General features: G+C 37.2%; 1 protein-coding gene across 2 annotated transcripts in view; it reads left to right on the top strand.

The window, feature by feature from the left end:
• TXNDC11 (thioredoxin domain containing 11) overlaps positions 1-25,211 on the top strand; it is a 30,779-nt gene that overhangs the window by 452 nt on the left and 5,116 nt on the right. The window contains exons 2-12 of one of the 2 annotated variants that reach the window (XM_014936319.1): positions 3,595-3,669; positions 3,960-4,176; positions 4,868-4,965; positions 6,912-7,041; positions 14,624-14,717; positions 15,886-15,998; positions 17,173-17,373; positions 19,499-20,282; positions 22,705-22,850; positions 22,994-23,103; positions 24,987-25,067. In XM_014936319.1, coding sequence (XP_014791805.1) covers positions 3,595-3,669; positions 3,960-4,176; positions 4,868-4,965; positions 6,912-7,041; positions 14,624-14,717; positions 15,886-15,998; positions 17,173-17,373; positions 19,499-20,282; positions 22,705-22,850; positions 22,994-23,103; positions 24,987-25,067 — 2,049 coding nt within the window. The remainder of the gene's footprint in view (positions 1-3,594; positions 3,670-3,959; positions 4,177-4,867; positions 4,966-6,911; positions 7,042-14,623; positions 14,718-15,885; positions 15,999-17,172; positions 17,374-19,498; positions 20,283-22,704; positions 22,851-22,993; positions 23,104-24,986; positions 25,068-25,211) is intronic. The other variant, XM_014936320.1, reaches the window with a different exon arrangement.

Genomic DNA, 25,211 nt, shown 5'->3' on the forward strand with positions numbered 1-25,211 from the left:
GTGGGGGCACATGGGGCCCGGCGCCGGGCGGGGGCAGGGCGGGAGGCCCCGGCCGTAGCGCGGGGGAGAGGAAGAAGCGGCGGTATCGTTAATTCAGGTACGTGTCCTCCTCGGAGGGCGGCGGGGCGTGGCGGCGGGTACGCGGACGCACCCGAGGGACGTGCTTTTTTTTGTGGAGAAAGCTGCTTTTCCTCATCTCCAGCTCGTAGCCCGCGCTGCCCCGGGAGGTCTGAGGGGGCTGAGGCCTTTCCCTCAGCCGGCTGGGCCGCGTGGGGGTACGGGGTGTGTGGGGTACGGGTCTCTTCTGGCTCGTGTGTGGGTGTTGGCCCCCCCATTGCCTGCGCCCGCTCCCCACAGGAGGATGCCGCGCTTCCTTTTTATTTCCCGCAACCCGGTGGTGCTCCCCTTGGGAGCTGGAACTTTTCTTCGTTGCAAAAGTCTCGTTGGCTCCTGTTTGCGGAGGTCCCGGTGCAGGTGGAAGCAGGCGTGGGTGTGTGGAGTTGGGGGGAGAGCAGGGAGGTGCAGGTGGCCGCCCTGCAGCTGGGCACCTCGCCTCTGCAGCCCCAGCCAGGGGCTGAACTGTCCGGGTGGGTTTTAGGTCAAGGTGATTGTTACGTGCTTCGGGCTGTACCATATTGACTTAAGAACATCTGCGTTTCGGAGTGGGAGAAGGCTACAAGGATCTGATTACTTCCCTGCTCTGCAAAATCTCACCATTTTTTATTGCAAGGATCACTTGATTCACAGGTAATAGTTATGGAAAATACGGAGGCCTTCATTTCTTGTCCGTCCACAGAGGGTGTGTTATTTGAATCGGGTGAATTTTAAGTCTAAGAATGAGAAGCAGTGCCTCTGTTTCAGTAGTCTGTACCTCACAGTGACCAGATAACTGAGGTGAAAGCCTGAAGTTCTCTATATTTCAGAATACGTGGTGAAGGATTGCTGAATTTAGTCACCTCCCTGTTTTATTGTCCATTGCTGCTAAATGATTAATTTATTTTTTTTTTCTACTTACAGTGATGCTTCTGTTTTATTCCTGCTCCTCTTTGATTTAAAGCCTGCATGTTCCTTTCATTTTACTGCTAGCTGTGTTTGAAAGCTCAGAGATGGAATGAGCTTGGAATGTGCTTCTCACCACCCTGTACTCTGTGCAGGAAGTTTGATTAAAGGATTTTGGCTTTTCAGATTCTAGAAAGGCTTTGACTTCTCAGATGGTAGTTAAATAGACAAACTAACTTCAGAAAAGTATTCCCAGTTCTGTTGCTTTCAGAAATGTTGAAAATTCAAGCATAAAAATTCCTTGTGCAATTTGCAGGGTAGTTAATTGCACGTGTTTATTATGACTACAGTATATAGTTTCTCACCACACATCAGTGTGGTTTGCAAACAAGTCTCAGCACCAGAGTGCAGTTACTGCCACTAGGCTTACAACACGTAACTTTCGAGACCAATGGATAAAAAGTATGGAAAGGGAAAATTCCTTTGCTACGAGGCAGTCTCTTAGTGAGGCTTGAAGTATTGCAGGTTCATAGCGGCTCAAGGAATAGTCAAATGAAGCCTGTCCTGACGTGTACCATTATAGAAAGCCTGTGGTTTAGGACCTGAATTATTTCTGGCACTATGCAAATGGCTTTTGAGACAAGCCCGCACTCAGGACCTTGCTGTCAAAGGCAGTTGCTGATCCTACAGGCACTTGCACGTGCTTTCCTTTATTACCAGGTTGTTCTGTTGAAATGAGTATAAGTTTTTATAGGCTCTGTGTGGCAGGTAGATAATACAGTCAGTGTTTTAATAAACGGTATATGATCATTATGTTTGTGTAATCGTGTATTATGTAATCCTCAGTTTATATTTGTATGATTTTTAGGGGATCAGAGCACTGTTCTCTTTGTAAACCTGGGAATTATGTAAAAGTACTCTTATGCAGTAGGTATTGCAGAGGGAGACACTACTGAGTGAATCAATCTAAGAAGCTGGTAGCTGTTGATTTATTGTGTTTTGGTTTTTAGTAATGACTAGAGTTTTTACATAGTTGAGAGTAGCCTTGTAGTTCCTGACCCATTCGTGTCATGGGACTTCTGTTGGTCTGTTCTACACTTCCTTGCAATTTGGAACCAATTCCATATTTCATTTTTAAGGCTTATGCTGTTATGTTCTGTATCTGTTTGCCTACTCTCCATTACTCTTGAACCAATTGTCCACTTTCAGTTTAAATCAGTAGAGGGAAGCAGAGGTTTTAAACATATTTAGGTTGTCCATTTTCATTAAAGCAGTTAAAGAGGAGAAATTCTATTTAATGTCTCTGACAAAGTATGTATTAATATGAGGTCAGCACTTTGTGTTTTGCTTTCAGCAGCTGATCGGTGTGTGTGTGCTGACCTGTGAGTTGGAGCCCTAGCGTAGCAGTGTTGTGTCCTGTCCAGCTACCAGTTTGAGATCACAGGAAAGAGTGAGCAGTTTGGATGAGTGTGGGGTGCAGGAACAGGAGGGAGCTGGAGATGGTGGTTGTGAGGTGACATAAGAATTTGACAGCTGGGAAAGGAAGTGCTGGGTTACTGACTCGGGGAGAAGGGAAGGAACAAAAGTAGGAGTCCACAGAAGGAACTAGATTTTTGGCCATCTGTGTGAAAACATAGTTACTCAAAGTTTTTTGAGTAGTACAATTGATGAATTGTAAACGTGAGGGACTAGTTAATATTTTTTAAATTCTGGATTTTGAAGCAAATATTGTCTCTTACAAGACAATAAGAATTTCCGTAACTTTTAGAAAATATACTTGAAGTGATTCTTAAATCTTGAACTCTAAGTGCATGCTTAGTAACCTGGAAATGAGAGAAGAGCTGTGGCTTTTGTAGGTCTGTAACAGCAAAGGTACTTCTTACAAACCAGAATCATTGTAAGGTTTGAAAATGTGGCAGTGTTAATAATTTTATCACATTTGCTAAAATTATAACCTGAGAAAGATCAAATATCAGGTAAAAAGATTTTTATATCAGCTTTTTATTGTGATACAAGTCAAAGGTGTGTATCCTCTTTCCTAAAACTTCCTGTCACATAAGGAACCATGGCAAAATTGAGCATTACAGTGGTGTGGTCCAGTTTTAAATTTGACTTGCTGTTGTGTAAACATAGCTAGCAGAAAATTTTGGCATTAAGAGAGTATAAAAAAGAGAATATGATCATTCACTGGCATTTAAGGCCATTTATACCATAACAACTTCGGAACGCCTTGGAAATGCCAGTTCTGGATTGTTTGGTTGCTGATTTGATAGAAAATGGTTTCCTGAGTATTTGGTTTACATTCTTGGTATTACTGGTCAGACTTATTTCTCTTAAGAAAATCTGTCATAATCACTTTAAATCAAGACTATTTGTTGATATTGTCCTTACATTGAAGAGGAAATGTGCTGTGAATGGTTTCCAGTCCCTGCTCTAATCAGTAGAATAAACTAATGCACATTATATTGTATTAGGAAAAGATATGTGAAAGAACAGAAGTGTAGAATACTTTAAAGCAAAGTGTAGGGCAGAGTACTCTGTTTATATAAACGTCACATCACAAAACTTTATGACCAGTGTCTCTTCTTTTATCAGGGTCCTGTTACCTAAAGTACAATTGTTAAAAGAGGATGAGGCCAGGGAAGAAATCCAAAGAAATCACTCTTCCTGGTAATTTTATGCTCTATAGCAACCAGCAATAAGAGTGTGAGCTAACATACCTATAAATGTAGTGCATGGTATCACAGTGTGACCTTCTAAAGCTTGTTAAGGGTGATCATTAGATTTTTACGGTATTTCATGAAACTAACTCAGACAATCCAAGCTGTAGTCATTTGCATCAATTTCTAAAGTTTTGTCATTGCATGACCTTTGCTAAGACTAAAAATTAGGGCTTTGGGCACACTTTTCTAACTACTGCTGTACAGTCTCAATAACCACTTTTAATTTCCTCCCTGCAGCCGAGCAAAAGACGTAACAATGCCAGCAAAGCTTCCAGTGAATTTTTTCTCCACAAGATCTCCAGTCATTGATCTTTTTCGGGGACAATTAGACTATGCAGAGCACCTTCGTCAGGATTCGGAAATTGTGCTGTATTTCTTCTATGCACCGTGGTGTGGCCAGTCCATTGCAGTAAGAGAAGAAATAGAACATGTGGCCAGCAGATTGTCAGACCAGGTAAGTCAAGAGAAGATATGTGACCTGATAGCTTTTTCATCTCCAAGCTGGTGCTAATTTCCTGTGTCATCCCATGGGAACCAGTAGGACTCAAAAGCTCACATTTTAGGCTCAAGCAGTTGTTTTAATTTTAATTTAACACAGAGTGTTAGAATACATGGAGAAAACCTGTGATGCCTGCTCAGTTGTCTGTTATTTCTGCTTCTGAATGGGGAACTCTACACATTTCTTCTTTTAGTGTTCTCAGATTTGTTCACCTGTCTTTAGACAGAAATTACAGGGAGTTTGCTTCCAGTTCCAGGATCCTTGGAGACACTGGTAATCATCTAAGATTGTAGCTATAGCACTGCTTTCTAACAGTTGGTTACCTGTGAACACTTCACAGGTACAACTGTCCTAAACCTTTGTTCATTCTGCAGAAAAAATAATTAATACGTATTACAACTAAGTTAGTAAATTTGAAGAATTTAGCTTAAGAAGCTTAAAAACTAGAAAGAAAAGTGACTGTTGCAAAATAAAAAAAATAATTTTTTAAAAAAACTTTCGTGAGAATTAAGAGGAGCAGAAATGGAATAGTAAGTTGAAAAGACACTGAAAATAGCAGATGGAATGGCTTGGAAAAAGTACGTGTTATATAAAGAAGGTCACAGTAGTGTACTTTGTTAGCTGTGAATTTTTACCTGATTTGCAGGTGCTGTTTGTGGCTCTAAATTGCTGGTGGAACCAGGGGAAATGCAGAAAGCAGAAGCATTTCTTTTATTTTCCTGTGATACACTTGTACCATCGGAGGTAAGATTTCATACCTACAGTCTAGGTTTTTATTATTGTTTTGGGAAACAGATTATATAAAATGTTGCATTTTGAAAATGTTATATTTATGGCTGTAGTAAATAGGCATAGAGGAGAAGATTCTGGGTGAAGCTCATCCTGTATTCTGCTTCGGTGTCAGTTAAATGACATGCTGCACATTTCTTCATCCTTAAGGAAACTTTCCTTTGCTCATGTGTCTGCTGGAAGTTCTGCCTCCAATGAAAAGTAAAGAGTTCGGATTTATATATTAATTCCAGTTATCTACTCACTCTGTAGATGGATTATATCAGCTGGTCCCAATTTGTGACAGCAATAAACTATGTACTTAAAGGCTATTGAAGATAGTGGAATTTAAGTGCATATTTAAATGCCACTATGTACTGAAGACTTTCTTCTAAATTTGAACTTCACACTCACTTTTGTATGCTCCAAATGTTGAGATGGCATTGTATAACATTTTATATAATCTCACTTTAATGTTTTAGTATTTGGATGTATTATTCTTTTTTGTTTGTTTGTTTTTCCCCTCTCTGTGTGGAGCAGAAGGTAAGGAAACACACTTTCTAATGCTAGGTACAATAGACGTGGAATAGACCTGGGTGCTCTGTAGTTTATCACTTGCATTTTACTTGTGTATCCTAATATTCAACTCCAGCTCTCTTCCATTACAGAGGCTGATTTTGTTTTTGGGGGGGGATTTATGTACTGAGGAGGAACAATCCTGATCATTTTTAGCTGAACTTGGAATGGACACAGGTGGCACTGGCATAATTCAAACTGTAATAAAAAAATCCCAACAGTCCCACTTCGATGTATATTGACTTAAACTTATTTGATCTTGAAATTACAACACGTTAGATAGATACACTTGGGTGTTATCAGTAACCTTAAACGGAGTTGTGACAAGATGAGATGTAAATTCATATTGATACTTCATAAAAACCCCTCATGCCTGAGATATTAAACCTCAAATGTTGTATACTGGGCATGCGACATGTTGAAGCATGCACGTTGCTGTTATAGACCAAAAGTTTGTAATAAACCAGTGTAGGATGCAGAATAATCTAGTGGGGTTTAGAATACCATCTCAAAGCATCTGAATATAGATATCTCAGTGCAAGTTTGATATCTTTCAGAGTGTCTGTATGTATAAATTATATTAAAAAAATGCATCATGTTAAATTCTTCAGTGGGAATGTACTAATTCTTCATGCTGTTTGTGTTTGATTTCATTTTGGACTGTAATGCTGTGTTAAACCTAAGGATAATAAATCAGATGCAGGATTTCAAGGGGATAAGGGAGAAAATTTGGAAATCATAGCAACAAGGCCTGGCCCTCCTGTTTTTTGCACTACCTGATGTGGTGTGACCTGTTTTATCAAGTGGCTTGAGGAGAAACTGTAGACTCACCAAGTCTGTTCATCAGCAGCGTGACTGGATTCGTCCCTGCTTTATTGAGTGCTACTTGTAAAAGTCTATGTAAAAATACTGCACCTTTTCAGATTGATACTGTTTGAACTTTCTAAAGTTCTAAAAAAATCAAGTGAGAATAGTGGCATTTTTCTGATCTGTATTTTTAAGTTGTGTGTTTACTTCAGACAAAGCAGAAAGACACGTATATGATCATATCGTTCATACGTGCATTTTACCAACTTCTTTAATGGGACTCATCCACCCCTTTGTCACCACCAGCACACTGCACCTGCCCATAGGCACTGCGTTAGTCGCTGCCGTTCTGTGCTGTACTTGGAGTCTGGTAACACAACTCCTCTATCAGTTACAGAAGCCACTGTTAATTAACACAGAGAGCAATTCCCTAGAGGCCGAGCATGCTGTCCATGTAACTCCTCTCTCTGCCACCCCAGGAGGGACTCCCTCTATTGTTAATTTAAGTCTTAATGTTTTATTATTTTTTTTGGTACTAGTTTTGGACCAATTGAATACAAAGGCCCTATGAGTGCTGTTTATATTGAAAAGTTTGTTCGCCGGGTGATGACACCACTACTCTACATCTCGTCTCGATCAAAATTACTAGATTTCCTCTCAAATTATGAGGTACTTGTCTCTCTTCTCTAGCTTTACCGCTGTGGTTCAGAAAGAGTTTGACTTGTTTCACGATTAAATTTGATCTGCTCCAAACTACTAGTTTATTTCCAGGATCCTGAAATCAGTACCCTGTAAATTTGTTAAAATCATAAAAATATGAAATGACAAATTCATAATGTTGGTTCCCTGTATAGTGATTCTTATGATTTAGGATGCTTTTAATTTATAGTACTTTAGTATGTAGAGATGACAGTCAAAGTTGTTACCTCACCAAAAAGTTACATATGAATGAGAAAGGAGGGAGAAATCTTTTTGCAAAAATCTTACAGTCTAAGTTGGGAAAGCATTTGAGAAATATATAATCATTGCTTTAATTTTTAAAGGAATATTAAACCTTTCTAATAAAATAAATCGTGTTAAGTAAAAACGTATGTGAAATCAGTTGAGATAACACCTCCTAACCACTTTGTATGCTGTAATTTCATGATTTTAATCCACTGGTACATTGTGTTTTATTAATTTTCAGTCTGTTGTGTTCAGAGGTGCCAAGGTTGGTAGCAATACTAGTGGATTAATAACTTCCAATTAGACAAAATGCATTTACAACAGAACCATTTATAATTCCTTTATAACTGTTCATTTCCATCACGCACAATGGAGAAATACCATAATCTTACCGAACCCCAAGCCTTTAGAGCAGAACGGGAAACCCGATCACAAATTGATGCTGTAGTAGTGGCCAAAACACGTGAAGGGCTTTCCAGTGTTTTGGAATGAAGCAGAGTTCCTCTTTGAGTTAGCGCATGTTCTAATGACTGGTTCTGCTGCAGGATGGAGCACGACCTGTGCTGTTAGCTGAAAGCTGTCACAGCATAAGGGGATTGATGCTGGTAGTTACCATGGGTAGGTGCTGTGCTGTTCAGGCTCCAGTTTATCCCTCAGGACCTACTCATGCGTTTAGTTTTCCAGTGTTTTAAGTAGGGACTGCAAGTTAGGAGTAGTGAGTTGTGTGTCTGTCTCTGATACCCTCTGTGATCACGAGCAATTCTGTTGTCTTTTCACTGCTTCGGTTATGCTGTTCTAAAGCTCTTTGGTTTTTTGCCTCCTATTTGAAAGTGGCTGTGCTTGGGTTTTGGTCTGTGTTTTGTGAATTATTTCTTGGTAGTCTGCTAAAGGTAACTCATAAGCATAGTGTCATTAAGTTTAAATCTGCTTTACAGTAGGAGGTGCACTTCCACTGGAAAAAGACTAAAAGACAAATTTCTGGGGGAACCAGAAATTTTCTTTTCAAATACTGCTTAGCAGTTGAACAGATATTTTAATTTGTGTTCAGACTTCCCCCCCTTCCTGTGCTTCAAATTCAGTGGTTCCAAATGACCAATGTATGTTTATGTTAAGAATTTGTTGGTTCTTTTTTTCTGAAATGGACTAAGGCTAGAGTGATCTGTTATGCTGCCATTTAAGTCATTTAAGGCTGAGGTTATTTCCCAGCCCGTGGCACTACAGGCTCAGTGTCTTGCCTCTAAAGTTAAGCGAGAGGGGGTGAAGGGGCTACAAAAATAGCAGCCAGCTCATGCAGTAAGAGCCATTGAGGGCAAGGGTGTTGGCTACCACAAGTCCAGGTGAGTGCAATAGGAAAAGCAAATGCTGAGTGATCAGGAGCTGGGACACAGAGAAGACCCTAAGAAACTGGGAGTTGTATATGAAGATGTATGGAGAGGGAAACATAGGCACAAAGCAAAACTTAGTTTGAAACCAGAAATAAACAGGTTGTTTCATCGTTTTAAGCAGTTAGAAATGTGAACATTTTCTACTGCTTTCCATGCAAGTTGAGGTACTTCATGCATTTTGTAGAAGATAAAATCCAGGAGATGACCCCTGTGTTTAAGAAGTGTGAAAGTTGGAGGACTAGAGTAGGTTACAGAAGTGTATGCGTGGTACAAACTAATTGCTATATGAGGGCCTTGGCTAGTGTCTTCCTTTGCTTTTTATCTTTTAGGTATAAAAAATGTTAATTTTTTAGCAGAAGGGAAAGGAGAGAAGGCTGTAAAGGGTAGATCATTGGACATTTTGACCTCTGTCTGCTGCTTGATCAGGTTTTTGTGATTTCTTCATTGAAATGCTAATTAATTTGAAGTTCGGAGGATTTTTGTCATCATCAGTATCTAACTTTCAGTTCTGTGTTCTGCTAGGGAATGGATTCTACAAACTCATGTTAGGGATATTTATTTTTGACTTAAAAATTTCAGTTGAAAAGAACCTCTTTGTAGCAGATCCCCAGACTGCACTTAGGCAGTGCCTGTTCTGTTTCTTGGCTGTTTCATTCTACTTTGGTACTAAGGTCTCCCATATTATGGAAGCAGTAGGTCACAGAGCAGTTGACTGTCACTTGCTTTTGGTCCTCGCTGTTCTGTTTCTCTGCCCAAGGGTAGCACTATGTATCATCTGGAATATGCAACAGGCTGGTAAACTACTAGTGGATGATTGGTTCACTTGCAGGGTATCATGTTGAGCCGAGGTTCTGCTCAGCATGTGTTTTCACACTTAGAAGAGTGTGAAACTTACACCCTTCTTCTCCTGTGTCAGGGCATTTCATTCTTGCCTGCCAATAGGCAGGACTAAAAGCCCATAGTTGTTGATAGCCAGGGCTGAAAGCCCATAGTTGTCCTTTTCCATCTAATCTGTGAAGCTTTTCATGCTTTAATCTTGTGTTCAAATTCCACTAGCCAGTTTTTGGGAGAAGCAGCATCTAGGAAAGAAAACGAGCAGCTCTAGTCCCACTCAGCTGAGTATCAAAATCCATTAAACATGTTAGTGTGACTGAACTAACAAGTACTGTAAAGGTACCAAGATAAACATTCAAAACATTTTTTGTAAGTTGAACCATACCAAGAGATGCTGAAATCTAGAAGTATTTTACCTTGTATTCAAATGTTAACTAGCACGGTTTTATTTCTAAAACATACTGATGAACAGGATCCAGCTAAATGTATGAGCAAGTGATGTTAGTTACTTGGTGTTCCGTTGCTCAGCCAAATCACGACCATTGTGAGATGCTGTATTGAGCTCACGAGAGGGCGCTCAAATCCCGCAAAAAAAATTGCAGTTCTTAATTTGAGTGTTAGGATTCTTCGTTTTCTGATGTTATTTAAGGAATATTTTTTTTGTGGTGGTGGAATGATACTAGTGCAAACCTAGAACTGGGTAAGAATTAGATTTTAATTTTTGAGAATGAAGATAAAAAAGTCTTGGTAAAATAAAAGTTCAGATCTTGGAATGTGTAGGAAGATCTAAGTTACGTCAGGGAAAGACACACAGTTCCTGCCATAACTCCAGGTACCTGTAGGTACCTATACTCAGACTTCTTTTGTTTTCTTAGCTCCAGACATGTAACAGTTTCATTTTAATCCAAACTGGCCTGTCTCATTCCACATCTGACTAACCCAGCTACTAGAAATGGCCTCATCCTTCTGAGGAACAGAGGAAGAAAACATGCAGCTTCTGTAGTTAGATAAAAAGCTTCATTCATTTATGAAAACTAAATGTGCCGGGGGAGTTCATAATTTCCTTGTTTCAGGAGCAGTGGGGAGGGAGTTGGTCTCTCTGGGAGGTAGTTGGCATGTGCCTTAGCATGGTGTCAGCTTTCTTCTTTGCTCTATTTGTGTAGAAATGCTTCCTGAGCATTGACCAGCTCTGTAGGATCTGACCCAGAAGTGGTTTGACTTTAAAGTGTCAAAATACTGTCACGGTACTGGGGTACTGTGGTGCCTATGTTAAATGGTGATGTGAGAATTTGCTTCCAGTTCTGGATATGCAACGTTTTTGACATTGCTAGAAAATGAACAGACTCTTACTTGTAAATTTAATTAATATCAATCAACAGTTTCTTCTTTGTAGAATTAGAAGTATGTGTTATTGGTTCTTCAGTTCCCCAGAGATAACACATTCCTTTCCTCTTGCTGTTTTCTTTCCTGTGTTCATAGATAAAATGAGGCAGGAACTGCCTGCCTGCACAAGTCTGAGATTTTGAAAAAACGTATCATCTCCCTTACCTCAGTGCAATGTAGCCAAAACATAAAAATAAATAAATAAAAATTGGGGCAGAAATAACTTAATTGAGCCGTAAAAGTGTTTATCTAATTGTAAAAGCTATTCACTAGCAGTGGTTTTTTTCCTGTTCTCTAGCCATTACTTCACGTTTATTGGCCTTTAAATTTCAGAGCTCTTTCATCACATAGTCATTCAATGCTGTCTTTCTGCAGCTCTTCTGAGTCAGCTGTAGTTTGATGGTTCCCAATAACCTTTGCAAATTTTGTCCCTCAGCCTTCTCTTCCCTTTGTTCTAAAGCGTTTGTAGAAATGTTGAACTCTGTGAACATCAGCGCACATACTGGCTTTCTCTGTGGAAAATTAATAACTTCTACCTGCACTTTTCTCTCTTTTCTACTAATATAGAAAAGGACCTTCCGTGTTATTCCTCATCACCTTAGTTTCTTCCAGTGTGTTTGGTAACTTCTTGTAGGCTTTTGGGGAATTACGGTGTGCTGCATTGAGTAGGTCAGTCATCTACATGCTTGCTCATTCCTTCAAAGAACAGTGATAGACCTGAGGCACGGCTCAGTAATAAAACCATGCTGGCTGTTCTCCAATAAAAATTACCCACCTGAAGCTCTATGTTAATTCTTAAAGTTTCTATGAACTTGCTGTTCTGTAATTGTTGAGATTCTTGTCAAGTCTGTTATTTGATTGAATTGGCATCACATGTCACTTTCCATTCCTCTGGTGTAGAGACCAAGCAAGTAATAGGCTACAACTATGATTTTGTATTTCCATATATGAGTTTCATTAGGGGATAGTACTCGTGAGTCTACACTATTGATGCCCTCAGGTTTGTTCCAAAACCTTTTCTACAGATGCTCAGTTTGAGACAGGTGCTGAAAACAGTTTCATGGAAAGAAAAGCTCCAGTAAGCTCCATTCTAGCAACACCAACACTCCTGTTGTGTCTTCAAACTTGCCCTTTATTCCATTCTAGTATTTTATCCTCCAACTTTATATAGAGCAAGTCATATCCTATTCAGCTGGTTACTCCTAACTGCTTGCATGAAGATAATTAACCAATATTGCACACAGATGGTTGCCTGGAAGCGGCTGATCATCAGTAACAGCTTGTGTGTAGAGATGGGCACATAACCTGCACGCAGGTAGCTGTTGCTGCCTCAGTTCTTGATTGTTTCAGAGCTCCATACAAGAAAGAAAGTGGGAGCTGCTGCCATCAAGCTCCTCTTAGCATACTCATATTCAAAAGTAGGAACCTCTTCAAGATATCTCTTCCGTAAGACTTGAATCTCACTTGTACGGAGCAGGATTCCTTCTTAGTTGCTGGCATTTGGAAGTGTTCAGTTCTGTTAAAATGAACAGAGTAGTTGGCATTAGCAAGCAAATCTCTTCATTCTGACAAGAACAGGAAAAATTGTGTGGTACTCAAGAAGAAATACAGCATTTTAGATACTTTCCTCATATGTTTAATTGCAGTCTGTAACAGGGAAGAAATTTTAACTTCTGGAATGATCATTAAAAATATATTAATGAACTAGATTACTAATTAGGCATATGGCATTAGTACATATTCTCTCACTACAATTTTTTCATATTAAAAAATACTTGCAAAAAATGTCACATGGAAACATTATTTTTCACAATCTAGAAATCGTAAGCTGCTGTTAGTGTACAACAGAACTGGCAGTCAGAATCAGAACATCACTTTTTTAATAACTTTATAACTTTTGGCTTCTCGTCACATTTTGCTCCTACTTTTAACTCTCCTTTCATTCAGTATTTGGTGCCATAAGTTTGCTTTGTTCAGTAATGGTATTCAAAAATGGTCCTACAAAATGGGAAACTAAAATTTTGATCATATCTGTCTCCTTATTTTGGTTCACTTAAATGCTTTAAATGTTTTTTTATAAGGGATTGTTTCTTTTTACTGTCCTAATTTGGTGCTAGGAGAAAAAGATGAACGTTAATTACTAACCTATTTACTGTATAAAAAAGGAGTGCTATTATTTTGCTGTATTTTTTTACTTGTTTAATTTTAATTTCCTTCTTGACAATTGCTGTTGCAGAAATTTCACTAATTGCTTGTATCTTATTATTGATAATTTTCTTTGGTTACCTCATAAGAAATCTTTATGAATAAGGGTCTTGTGTTTGGCATTCATTCATGAAAGATAATTCCTGCCTAAAAAGAGCAAGTCATTAATTGGCATGGGCAGTGCTGCTGTTAGTGAATATCCTGAGACCCCTAATTCATACTGAATTAGCTCAATTCATATGGCTGATACAAATAACTGAATTCATATCACTAATAACAATAACAGGCAAAATACATGTTAATGTTTTAAAAAGAAATTTAAAAATTCTATGTAAAACTCTACCAAAAAAAAAGCACAACTTCCAAAGTACCAAATGAAAATACTTATGTGGGAATATATTTGCCACACAAATGGGTGATCAGTGAGTCTGGAATCTTTTGTTCAACAGCAATCCCTAGAGTGCTCATGCTTTGTGTGTCAAATACTCTTTTGTATGCACTGGTGGAACTGGGAAACAAATAACACAAAATAACCAAATTCCATCACTTACTCCGTCCTGAACGTTTATTAAGCCAATTTGAACGATGCATTAAAAAAACAGAATTAATAATATTTAATGGATTATATTTTGCGAAATTTAAACTCCAAACTTTATGGAAATTTTGGAACGAGAAGTGCAAAGACTACACCTCTCTGTTCCAAGTCAGCTTCTCCCAGATTCTCTTCCTGAATTTAATAGTAAGCCTGATTGGCTTCATATTAAATGTGTTCATATTAAAACTTCATATTAAAAAGTTCAGGCTTCATTGCCTGAACCTGGCAAATTCAACAGGCCTATTTAGGGATGAGTCTTCTATTTGAATTGTCAGTTTAGCAGTTTGAAGAACTTTGTGGATATGCAGGTGGGATATGGGGCGCGCTCGTTATTTTTGTGCAGCTGGGCTCTCACTCACTCCTGCAGGAGATACTGAAAGAACTTACAATGACTGATAGCTTAATGATGGGATGATAAATTGGTTTAGCAGTTCAAGCATTCATGTACTGCACAAATTCATATGTAATTGCTAATTACGTGCAACACAGAGAACAATTAGTTACTGTTTAAGTTGTTTATACTCTGAAAAATCATATTTTATATTCAAATTCTTGAAGTCTTTATGATGCATTTGGCTCTTATGTTCATGCTGGAACTGACTCAAATCAAATATTTGCAAAGCAAATACTAATTATTTTTAGTGACCTTTAATAGCTAACATGGGAAAAACGTGGTTTGAAACTTACACATCTACAGCCATAAAAACCCTCTCTCATACATAACTTTCAAATGGCAACTTTAGAACTGATTGCCATTTAGTCTTTTAATATTAAAACTTTTCTTGCAGCATAAAGTGACTGGTCTTGAGTAAACATTTTTGTCTTTTTAAAATATATTTTGTTTTAGTGTAGGCATATTTATACTTTAAAATAGCTTAACTGACTCTAATCCTTATTATTTCAGCCTGGAGTTGTAGGATATTTTGAATTCAATGCTTCACCTCAGCCGCCTGGTTATTTAACATTCTTCACGTCAGCATTACATTCATTAAAGAAAGGTAAAAGCATCCTTTTCATAAGGCATCTGTAAATGAATTCTGTATATGGGCTTCAGTAGGTGGGGGTTTTTTTTCAATGTTTTGTAACTTGGGAATTAATCCCTTTTGAGTGTGGGGCTTGCTTACATAAAAGGCTCATTATATATTTTGTGATCAGCTGTCACAGAATAAAGTACCTGACAGGCTGCTATTCAAGGATACATTAAGATACAGTTTCCTCAAAAACCTACTTGTGTAGGTGCAACCCATATAGAGACATAATCAGACTAGCACTTACTTAAGTTGAATCTAAGAGCATTTGTCTTGTGCAACAACTGAAATGTCAGGTTCAGAGGCATTAGAGTGAATGTGACTTTGTCAGTACTTAGTAACTGAGTTCAACAAAGTGTTTTTGGGGATGGAGTTACAGAGCTGGTAGAAGGTAACACAATGAGAAGGGCTTTCTCCCCCTGTTGTTTTGCATTAATAATCTAAAATACAAAACCTCTTGTGTTTGAATATGCAAACTTCTTATATGATTAATAGCTTTGGCAGGGGGGTGTCATATATTCTGATAAAGTTAACATTAGTGCATTTTATGGTTATTTCTTCTTGTCAGCAAATGAAAGAAACTGATAATGTTGTTCTGATATTTATTGTACCACTGACTTGATATATGATACAGAGCCTGTTCTCCTATAGTTAATTCCGTAATTTCCCCGTTTATATGTTGGGATAGTTCTTTGCACTGTAAAAATGAGACACATTCTATCCTTGTGTGTACATATTTATAAATATAGAGATACTGGAATAAGTGTTTAATATATATTTAGAAATGTACATCATCTAAACGTTTAAATCAATGTTCATACCTTTTCATTATATGTGTATCTTATTGTGGCTTTTGAGATGCAACTTGCTACATGTTATGGTATTTGCAAAACCAGATTCTATATTTAATAAGCAAATCAAGAAATTGGTCAGTTCAGGTTAATGTCTGTACTTTGAGTGCAGAAGAGAAACACATTTGTTTTAGTTGCCTGCTCTTGTCGTCTGTCTTCTACCTCACTTAATCATCAATATTGGCAGTTGCTCTTCAGTAAGATTTCTCTGTGTGTCTTATCGGGCTTTCAGGACAGAAGTTCAGTGTGTATAATTGTATTTAAAAAATGAAAACGTGACCTTTCAGATTACCTTGGAACAATACGCTTTGGAGTGATCACAAATAAACAAGTTGCAGAGGAGATCTCCTTGGTGCATTCGGGCAGCGTGTATTTGCACAGACATGTCAACACATCTCTTGTGAGTATTTTTTTATACATCGTAGTGACATGGAGAATGAAGCTCTGTCATAGTAGACCATTAAGTAATAAGTGTTTCACAGAGCATTAGGATATAGGATGTTGAAGCACAATATTTTTGTACGGTAATACACATTGTCATTCTCCCAGTCAGCAGCTGTTCTAAACAGTAGCTAAGACCCAAGATGATCATCCCTATCAAACCAAAATCCCCTAAACCCAAGCACCTCACAAATTACTACACAAAGACTTTTTCTTAAAGCTTCTGCCTCTTCCAGTGGGTCAGAATTAGAAGGCTACCTGAATGAGGATAGGGAAATAGTAAAAACTTGCATTTCAGTTTAAAGGTATGACATTACACTGATTAGAAAAATAATGCAAATTAATTTAATTGAAAATTCATAGTAACCCTTAATCCATGTGCCTTGTTTTTGGAAGACTAGGAATGAAAATACTGACTTTCAGATTTGCTTTTTGGCATTATCTATACAAACTGCTACCATGAGTGGAAACTGTGAAAACAAGTATTGTAACGTGTGTTTTATTCAGTTGAGACTAGGGAAAACATGGATTTTTCAGGTCAAATTACTGGTAAATACATAAAACTGCTTTTGTCTATACAAATGAATTATGAAAAATTTGCCTTAATTTATTAAAATGACCCTAGAAGCTGTGAGCACTTTTTATTATGTGTTTCTTTTCCCTGCATTCAGTAATAAGAAATGACAGTTTTTAATGCAGTCTTGATGTTGGGGTCTTAAAAGACTAATTTAATGAGAGGTAATATCATGAGTGAATATTAGAAAGCTTTTTCCTAATATTCAGTAAATCAAGATATGTGATGGTACCAACTTAAAGACTGAGCTCTTTCACTTTTAAAGAAAATTTAAACTAGTGAGAAAACTAAAGATTATAAACATGTAGTAAAAGAAAGAAGAGGTTCCCTGGTGGAATATGTTTTGCCTGAAAGAACGTGTGTGTTACTATGAACTGATGACTATTTGGAAAGATTTCCCAAAGTGAAAAGGTATATAAAACCCTGAAGCTCACTGAGTAGTTAAATTTAGAAGAGTTCTAGGCATTACAGTAACAAAGCCTGCCACATTTGAGAACTGCATTTGTTACTAAACCATATGTTTAAGTGAGGACAAATAATTATTTTTTCTCCCTTCAAGATCTATCCAAACGACATCATGAACTTTACTGCTGAGAACATTTGCAAGTGGGCTCTAGAAAATCGAGAGACGCTCATACGCTGGCTGAGACCACATGGTGGAAAAAGCCTTCTTCTAAACAATGAGCTGAAGAAAGGACCAGCACTTCTCATATTTATACCTTACAATCCCTTAGCAGAAATTCATCCTCTTTTAGATGAAGTAAGTGGAAATAATTTTTTTTCCTTCAAAAATACCAGAACTTGAGAAATCTAATCAGGGTTCTGAGCTTATTATGACAGATATCTCTTTTTATTTCACTGTTCCAAGTAATCAATTGTGTTTAAAAACATTTTCTCAAGCCATATTATCACAGCTCCCTTATGCTGGTTTGCACAATATCCCTTTTTCTCGTGTCAACAGTTGTTTAGAACAAGCACCTAACTCTTTTCCTTGACTCTCTTCTTCCTGTGGTGAACGCTGCGTGAGACACGCAGATCTTTAATCTTCTGTTCCAGCTGACATAGCTCAAATGAAAGAGCAAGAACGTATTTGAATATTGCAGGACTTGTGTTTTGTCTACCCCTTTCTGTATCTTCTCTCCTTCCTTCTTTCCAGAGATGGTTACATAAGGAAGAATGGACCTTTTATTAAACCTGACTGTTTTTTTTTAATATAGTCCAGTTAAAAAAAACTACACGGAACTAATGTGATTTTTATACACTGTGCATTCCTTAGTCACCCTTAAGTTTTCTCTTCCTCTGCCATAATTTCCATTTCTGAACTGCCTAGGACAGGAGTTTGTGTAACTATGTAGTAAATGAGATTGGGAAACTGACTTGGCTGAAAAAGAAATATTTATTTTTTATATTTTTTTTTTCCCCTGGGCTATTCTTCAGCTGGAACCCATTGTCCTGTTCAGTATGTCACATAGCTGCGCATCATAGTGGTGATCACGTAGCACTAAGGACAAACTAGAAATAGAGACAATAAAATCTACTCTGCTACAAGATAGGGTTGGGGAAATCTTTGTGGAAAGACTGGAAAAGAATTGCGATTATGCAATACCTGTCTTTTATTCGGCAGATTTAATTCAGTGATACTTGTCACAGATTAAACATTTTAGTAACAGGTGCGACTTACTTAGATCAAATCAGTGCAACATAAGATTTTCAGTTTCAGATTTCATTCTATCTAAGTAAGAGTATTTATATCAAAATGTGAAATGAGATACAAAATATTCCAGTTGATCTTGTATAGCTTCATTTTGATAGATATTATGCAATTTGTTTACCATAGGAAGAGATGTTTACTGCAGCCATCCTGTGGGTTTCATCAAGCAAGGAAAGCCCTTGACACTAAGGCAATTGCAAAGAACAAGGCTGTCTATTTGCGTGCTGAAAGCTCTGGAGCAAAATTTAGTTTCTGATATCAGCTCACTGAAATGAGATTTCTTATCACAAATCTGGTTTTACGTTCATAATAACTTTTCATGTTTCTCTATGTAGAAAGTCAGAATCTTCAGGCTAGATTATAACATGAGGAGTCAAGTTTTTTTTAAGTATTTAATTGAGCGTTTTCAGGATGAAGACATCTAACAAGGAATTTTTAAAGACTGTAACAAACTGTTGCTATAGATCACATCTTAATACTGACAGTCCTGTGACACAGCAGCCCTCTAGGTGTGATGCTTCAGTACGCTTTTGATAATTATAAGACTTCCTATCAGTGTCCTTGTGTGAGCAATATGTGTATCTTCTGTATTTTGATTACGTTTAATGTGATAGATGAGGATGAAAGGAAACTTATTCTTTCCTTTCTTCTGTGTTCTGTTACTTACTGCCTAGAAAGGGAAGTCCTTCTGTGGTCTATACATGTCTTTTTCGCTGCTTGTTTCCTCTTTGTTATGAAAAACAAAATGGTGACAGAGCATGGGAATGTTTGCACTGAGGGGCATGCCTTCTTATTTATTTTCTCCTGGTATTGGAAAACAAGGGAAATTCAGGAATCTGTTCTGATAAATGCTTCATGTGGTGAGATTTAACCTTAAAATGTAGTGTTATTGCACTGTGATAAATATGATGCAAAGAGGACCTTGAGATCAGTGTAGTGGACTGAAAAAAATTTAAAGTGGCTTTTTGTTGGTTCTGTACATGCTGAAATATCTGAAAATTTAACTTTGTTATCATGTCAGCCTCTTATAATTTTTTGTCAGAAAAAGGAGTAGTCAACTTCATGTTTCTGAAATTCCATCTCTAATTGCATATATGTTGCTAAATGTGCAACAGGTGACTGCATTTGAGTGAATTATGTACCATTAATCTTGCCTTTTTTTCCCCCTCTTTAGATAACCAAAGTGGCCTTGGAATACCACAACTGTAATAAAAGCCAAGCAGCTGAGCCAGATCTTCAGCACTTAGGAGACAGTGATTCACCAGCTTTTGATTCCTCTGTATCTGATGCACATATGAAGTTGTCAGAAACATTTTCAATAACCAAGTACCCATGCTGTAACACCGTGGTGCTTCCGCAGTGGCATTCAATATCTCGAACTCACAATGTCTGTGAGCTTTGTATCAACCAGACGCTTGGTGTCAAACCAAATAAAGTCCATGTGCCACACTGTAACTTTTTAGAGATAGAAGCAGCTTTGGACTCTTTCTACCTCCAGGAACATACCTTTTTTCAAGTTATATCGAATACCATAGAATGCAGCAATTTCTTAAGTTTCTACAGTCCTTATAGCTATTACACTGCATGTTGCAGGACAGTAAACAGGCATTTTTTAAGTTTAATTAGTTCTGAGAAGACCATCTTTCAGACCCCCAAAGTAGCATTTTCTTCCCATGGGAAGAAAGATGACACCCAACATTCTATTCCTCACATTGAGGATAGGAATTGGTTTATTCCTGACCTTCATATTAGTGGCACTAACTTTACTGGTCTGAGCTGCAGGACCAACAAAACCTTGAATCTCTATCTGCTGGATTCAAATCTCTTTTGGATATACGCAGAGAGACTAGGAGCATCAAGATCTAATCATTTTAAGGAGTTCGCTGCTATTGTTGACCTGAAAGAAGAAGTGCACTATGTCCTGGATCAGAATCGGTCACTTGTTGGATCTACCTTGGGTATGGTATCCACTATACAAATGCTTGAAATAAGAAAATTAAGTTTGCAATTAAGTTTATGAATGGAAAACTTAATACCATTTTGAAAATTACTGCTTTTAAAGTGAGATTATAGTCAACATTGTGAATCTTAATCTATTCTGCTCTAATTTGTTTAGTAGTTAACCAAGCAGTAGAATTGTGTTCTAGATGATGGAAGAACTAAGTTTCATATACCAAAAATAATTTGCTTTAAAAGAAGTGACCCTCAAAATGTGTGATTCTTGACTGCCTGATGCATTAAATCTTGATGGCTGATTGCGATCTACACTAATTTGCCTGTGGAAAAAAAAAATTACTATGCATTTAACACATTTGATATTACAGAAGACATTTGTATATTAATGGCAGTGTTGGTGTTTGCTGAGCTGTACTAAGATACCTCGGAACGCTGTGAGATACTGCCCACTTCTCAGCAGAGACTAGCCCTTCCTCTTGTCCTCTGAAGCCAACTTACAAATTGTTTAAATTTATTTTGAAAAGTATATGTGTTTTCAGTGTAGAGCTCCTGAAGTGGCTTTGGCCAAATCTGTCAATACTCTGTTTCCTGGCTGATTTGGAAGAGAAAAAACACCAACACACAACCAAACAAAAACCTAGTCAACATGGTGATTGCAGTTCTGATTCATTTGCAAGTTATTGAATAAGGCACACCATGTCTAACCACATGCATTTAGTTATCACAATGATGTGTAACACTGAGTTCACCTTCAGCAAATGCAGGTTTTTTTTAATGTTAGCAGTGTAAGTGAACATGGAAGTAAATTCAGGTGAACATAGTATTAAAATAAATTGTTCAAGAAGGTATATCAATAGAATTCTTATAGCGTTGATTACATTTCTATTTTACCATAAATCTGTAAGTACAAAAGTATGCACGTTATAGAACAAATAACCATGTTCTTATTAAGGATCCCATCCAGCCCTGAATCCTGTTTGCATCACAGTCTCCCAGAAGAACACTCTAGAAAAACAAACAAAAACCCCAGTAACCGTTTAAAAAAAAAAAAATTAAGTTCCACGTGAAGAGATATAAATTGCCTTCTCCTTTCCGCTCCCAGTACTTTCTGTCCCAAACTTTTTTTCAAGTCACAGGATTTCCTGATAATGACGAGGGTTTCTCTGCTGAGTAACACTTGATATATTTCTATTCCAAGTCATTTGAACTTCCAGGAAATTTTTGCTTCTACGTATTTTGTCAAGGAGTAACTGTGATTTATATTTGGGTTTGGGGGTGGTGTTGCATTTTTATTTTACTTTCATAAGACTCTTTTGATATTTCAAAAGAATGAAACAGATTTGTGTTTAATACTTTTAACAGATTTCAGTTTTTACATATGATTTCTAAAAATTCAGGAATATGTCTTTTAGTTAGCCCCCTCCTTTCAGTTATTACTTAATCATGCATAGATATTCCAAGTCTGGAGATCTAGAAAGAAAAAAACAGAAGATATCATATAGTAAATAAAAACAGATCATCAAGTTAATCTCTGAAGTGCAAACAGCAGTACATTTAATTTTATATTTACTATTCAGCATTTCATTAAATTCTCACACCAGATCAAATTAAACTGCTGTTTGCATTTCATCTGTATGTGTGTACAAAAGTGCCAGCTTTACTTGGCCTAGGTTTTGGACTAGAAATACCAGCACAAGATGTTTCTGTTTGATCAAATAATTATTTTTAGTGTGTTTGATATGATATCTTCTGTATTGATTATTGAATACTCTTATTCTATAATGCAGAGAATAATATTTCCTCTAACTAAATTGAAAAGAAGGATACAGTCGATATCTTGCAGCAATTTCGAGAACATGGTCCAGGCTCAAATACTGTAGTTGAGGGCCTTGGAGCTTGTTTTGAATTTTTACCACTGGGGAGCAACTTGTTAAATGTCTTAAAATTTAGGAGAAAGTTGAATGAAGAGGGAGGTAATTAAAAATGAAATAATAAACGCAAATAAATGTGGAATTAAGTGGATGCTTCAAGATAAGGGCCAAATACTTCAATGCTATGTGGAAATAGAAAAATAGTGAGGGGATACTATTCATGAATTACTGGGTGTGTGGTTAGATTAGAAGGGAAGAGAATTACAATAAAGTACATTGAACAGCATTAGAAGCAAGATCAGGAGTAGTGTGGCAAGGGAAAAGTTGACTGTAATGAGCAAAACAAACGAAAAAAACAGTGAAATTTTATCTTGTTTTCACATCAGTGTTGGTTACCTAAGAGTTGATACCAAACTGTCAAAAATTAATTACATGAAACCAGGTTTGAATTTGTATTTTCTCTGTAAATTCTTCTGAATTCCAAAGAAAAACTGCCCAAATCACATATTTGGTGGAACTGAAATAACTTTGTTATGTATCAATTTCATTTCAGAGAACTTCATAAAAAATTTCAGTGTTCTCTACAGTCCCTTGAAAAGACATCTTGTTGACAGCCCTTCAGTCCATTTTCATGAACAGCGTTTAATCACTGAAGTGACTACTCACACCTTTCATGAGACCGTGTTTTTGAGTGAAAAGGTACACCATTGGGATATAGACATTGGGATATAGTTTCCTTTCACATTTTAAGGGTTCCAAGTTTTAGATGTTGTGAAGACCAGTTGTGCTTTACTGCAGATTAACTACAATAGATAATCAAACTCTTCTGTTTAATTTTGCAGAATGTCTTGTTGCTCTATTATGCACAGTGGTGTGGATTCTGTGCTTCTCTTAATCACATCTTTATTCAACTTGCTCGGCTTTTGCCTCCAGATAATTTCACTGTGGCAAGGTAAAAAAGATTCTCATTTCATCTTTCTAGAATAACGTAAGTTCATTGAGGTCATCTACAATCTTGCAATAGTAGATATGAATGTCATCTGCTTCATTTCTCTTTGAATGCATTATTTTGTTTTCCGCTGTATAAATTTGATGGGTTTCAGTCTCACTGTAGTAGTTATGCAGTTTAATTAAAATGAATTTTAAACAGTGCAATTAACCTTGAAGCTTTCTCATTTCAGGAAGCAAATCAATAAAACAGCAGCAGAAAATAATTTTTATCCCTCTCTCTGATAATTTGTAGCGAATAATTATATCCTGTAGTACCATACTTGAGAAATTGTTTGAGAGAACCCACAAAAATACATAATTTGCCTAACCCTGGTGGAGCAGCTAAACGCTAATTTTCCTCCTTCATCCCCGGTGGGATGGGAGAAGAGGAAAGGAAAAATAAAACCAAGAAAACTTAGAGGTCAAGATAAAACAAAACACAATTAATTGCTTAATAAGTGAAGGATAAGTGTAAGGTGAGAGAGCAAAGCAAAACGAGTGATGCAAAGGCAGTCACTCACCACCTACTGTAGGTAGACTGATGCCCAGGTGGTTCCCAAGATGGATAACCCTCCTAAAGCCCCCTCTTTCCTCGTTTATTGCTAAGCAAGACATTATCTGGTATGGAATAGATCATCTGCCTGGTTGTGTCCCCACCCCTCGGAGCATCCACTGTGGGGGCAGAGTGAGAAGCGGAGGTGGCCGTGATACTGTGGAAGGGCTATTGATGCTCTGTGGGGCAGCAACCAAAGCATTCCTATGTTATCAACCCTGCTTTCATCACAAACCTGGAACATAGCGCCATACAAGCTACTATGAAGAAAAATAACTCTATCCCAGCCAAAAATAGTTTATAGACAAATGTTTTTATATATATTTATATATAAAAAAGATATGGTTTTTGTTTGGTGTTTCCAGGGTTTTTGATGTGCAACCTAAACATTCTTGTATTTGATAATACATCAATACTTATAACATCTGCTCTGATAGCATCCTTGTTTCATTCTGAATGAACTTACTCCAGAAGGCAGCATGAGATGTATAGGAAGAAAATTCAATTAAAAATCTGGAGTTATCACCTGTTTATAATTGAGGCTTTATTGCTGCAGATGTAATGCTACTCTCAAATCCACACCAGTTCTCTCTCCTGACTTTGAGGTTCTCGTTTGTTCTGTTTGTTGCAGTGTTGCTGATGCCATTGTCTATGGGGTTTTTTTCTATAATAAAGGTGTAATTAATAAGAATTTTATTTGTAATCAAAGAAAACCTAAAAATACAGGGAAAAACATAACAAGCATTGAACAAGTGCACAAAATCTTGTTCCTTTCTACATAGAGCTTTAGAAAAAAAAATTGTGCCTTAAGAATGTGTTTGTCCTTGGAAGAAGCAAATTCGTTTATCCCCAAAACTACTTGAGGGGAAAGTATCCATGGAGTTGTACTTGAGGAACAAATTATTGAATAGGAAAAAAAACTTCAGTGTAGCACCGAAACTGGTAGGCAGGTCTGGATGTTTCAGAGAAGGAAGGTGTGTACGTAATGAAGATGTGTACATAATGAGTAGCTGTGGAATTTAATTGCTAAGTGAGAGCGGTTGCAATACTTTACATACTTTTCTACTAAAAAAACCTCCACATATATTTGTTAAACTGAGATTAATCATCTTGAGTATTGGTAATTAATTCTGCTGACTCATATGCACAACATATTTTTGACATAACACATTTAGACTTACTTTCACAGATACTTGCATTTCCTTTTTCCCATTCCCTAAAATGGCGTTTTACAAGAAAATACAGATTGTTCATCTGCCTGTTCTTTTCAACAGCATGTCTTTTCTTAACAGAATTGATATCACTCGAAATGACCTTCCATGGGAATTTATGACAGACCGTCTCCCAACCATTTTATTTTTTCCTCATCAGAGGTAATGTAATTCTTTTCCCTGTGGTTTTTAACGTCCATTTTACTGAGTTATAATAATTACCTGGTTACATGTCTTAGTAGAGGAAAAAATCCAAACAGTAACTCATTTCCATATATGCATTCTTACTTTATGCATATCCTAATT

Source organism: Calidris pugnax, unplaced genomic scaffold, assembly GCF_001431845.1.
Source record: "Calidris pugnax isolate Ruff unplaced genomic scaffold, ASM143184v1 scaffold17, whole genome shotgun sequence".
Lineage (NCBI taxonomy): Eukaryota > Metazoa > Chordata > Aves > Charadriiformes > Scolopacidae > Calidris > Calidris pugnax.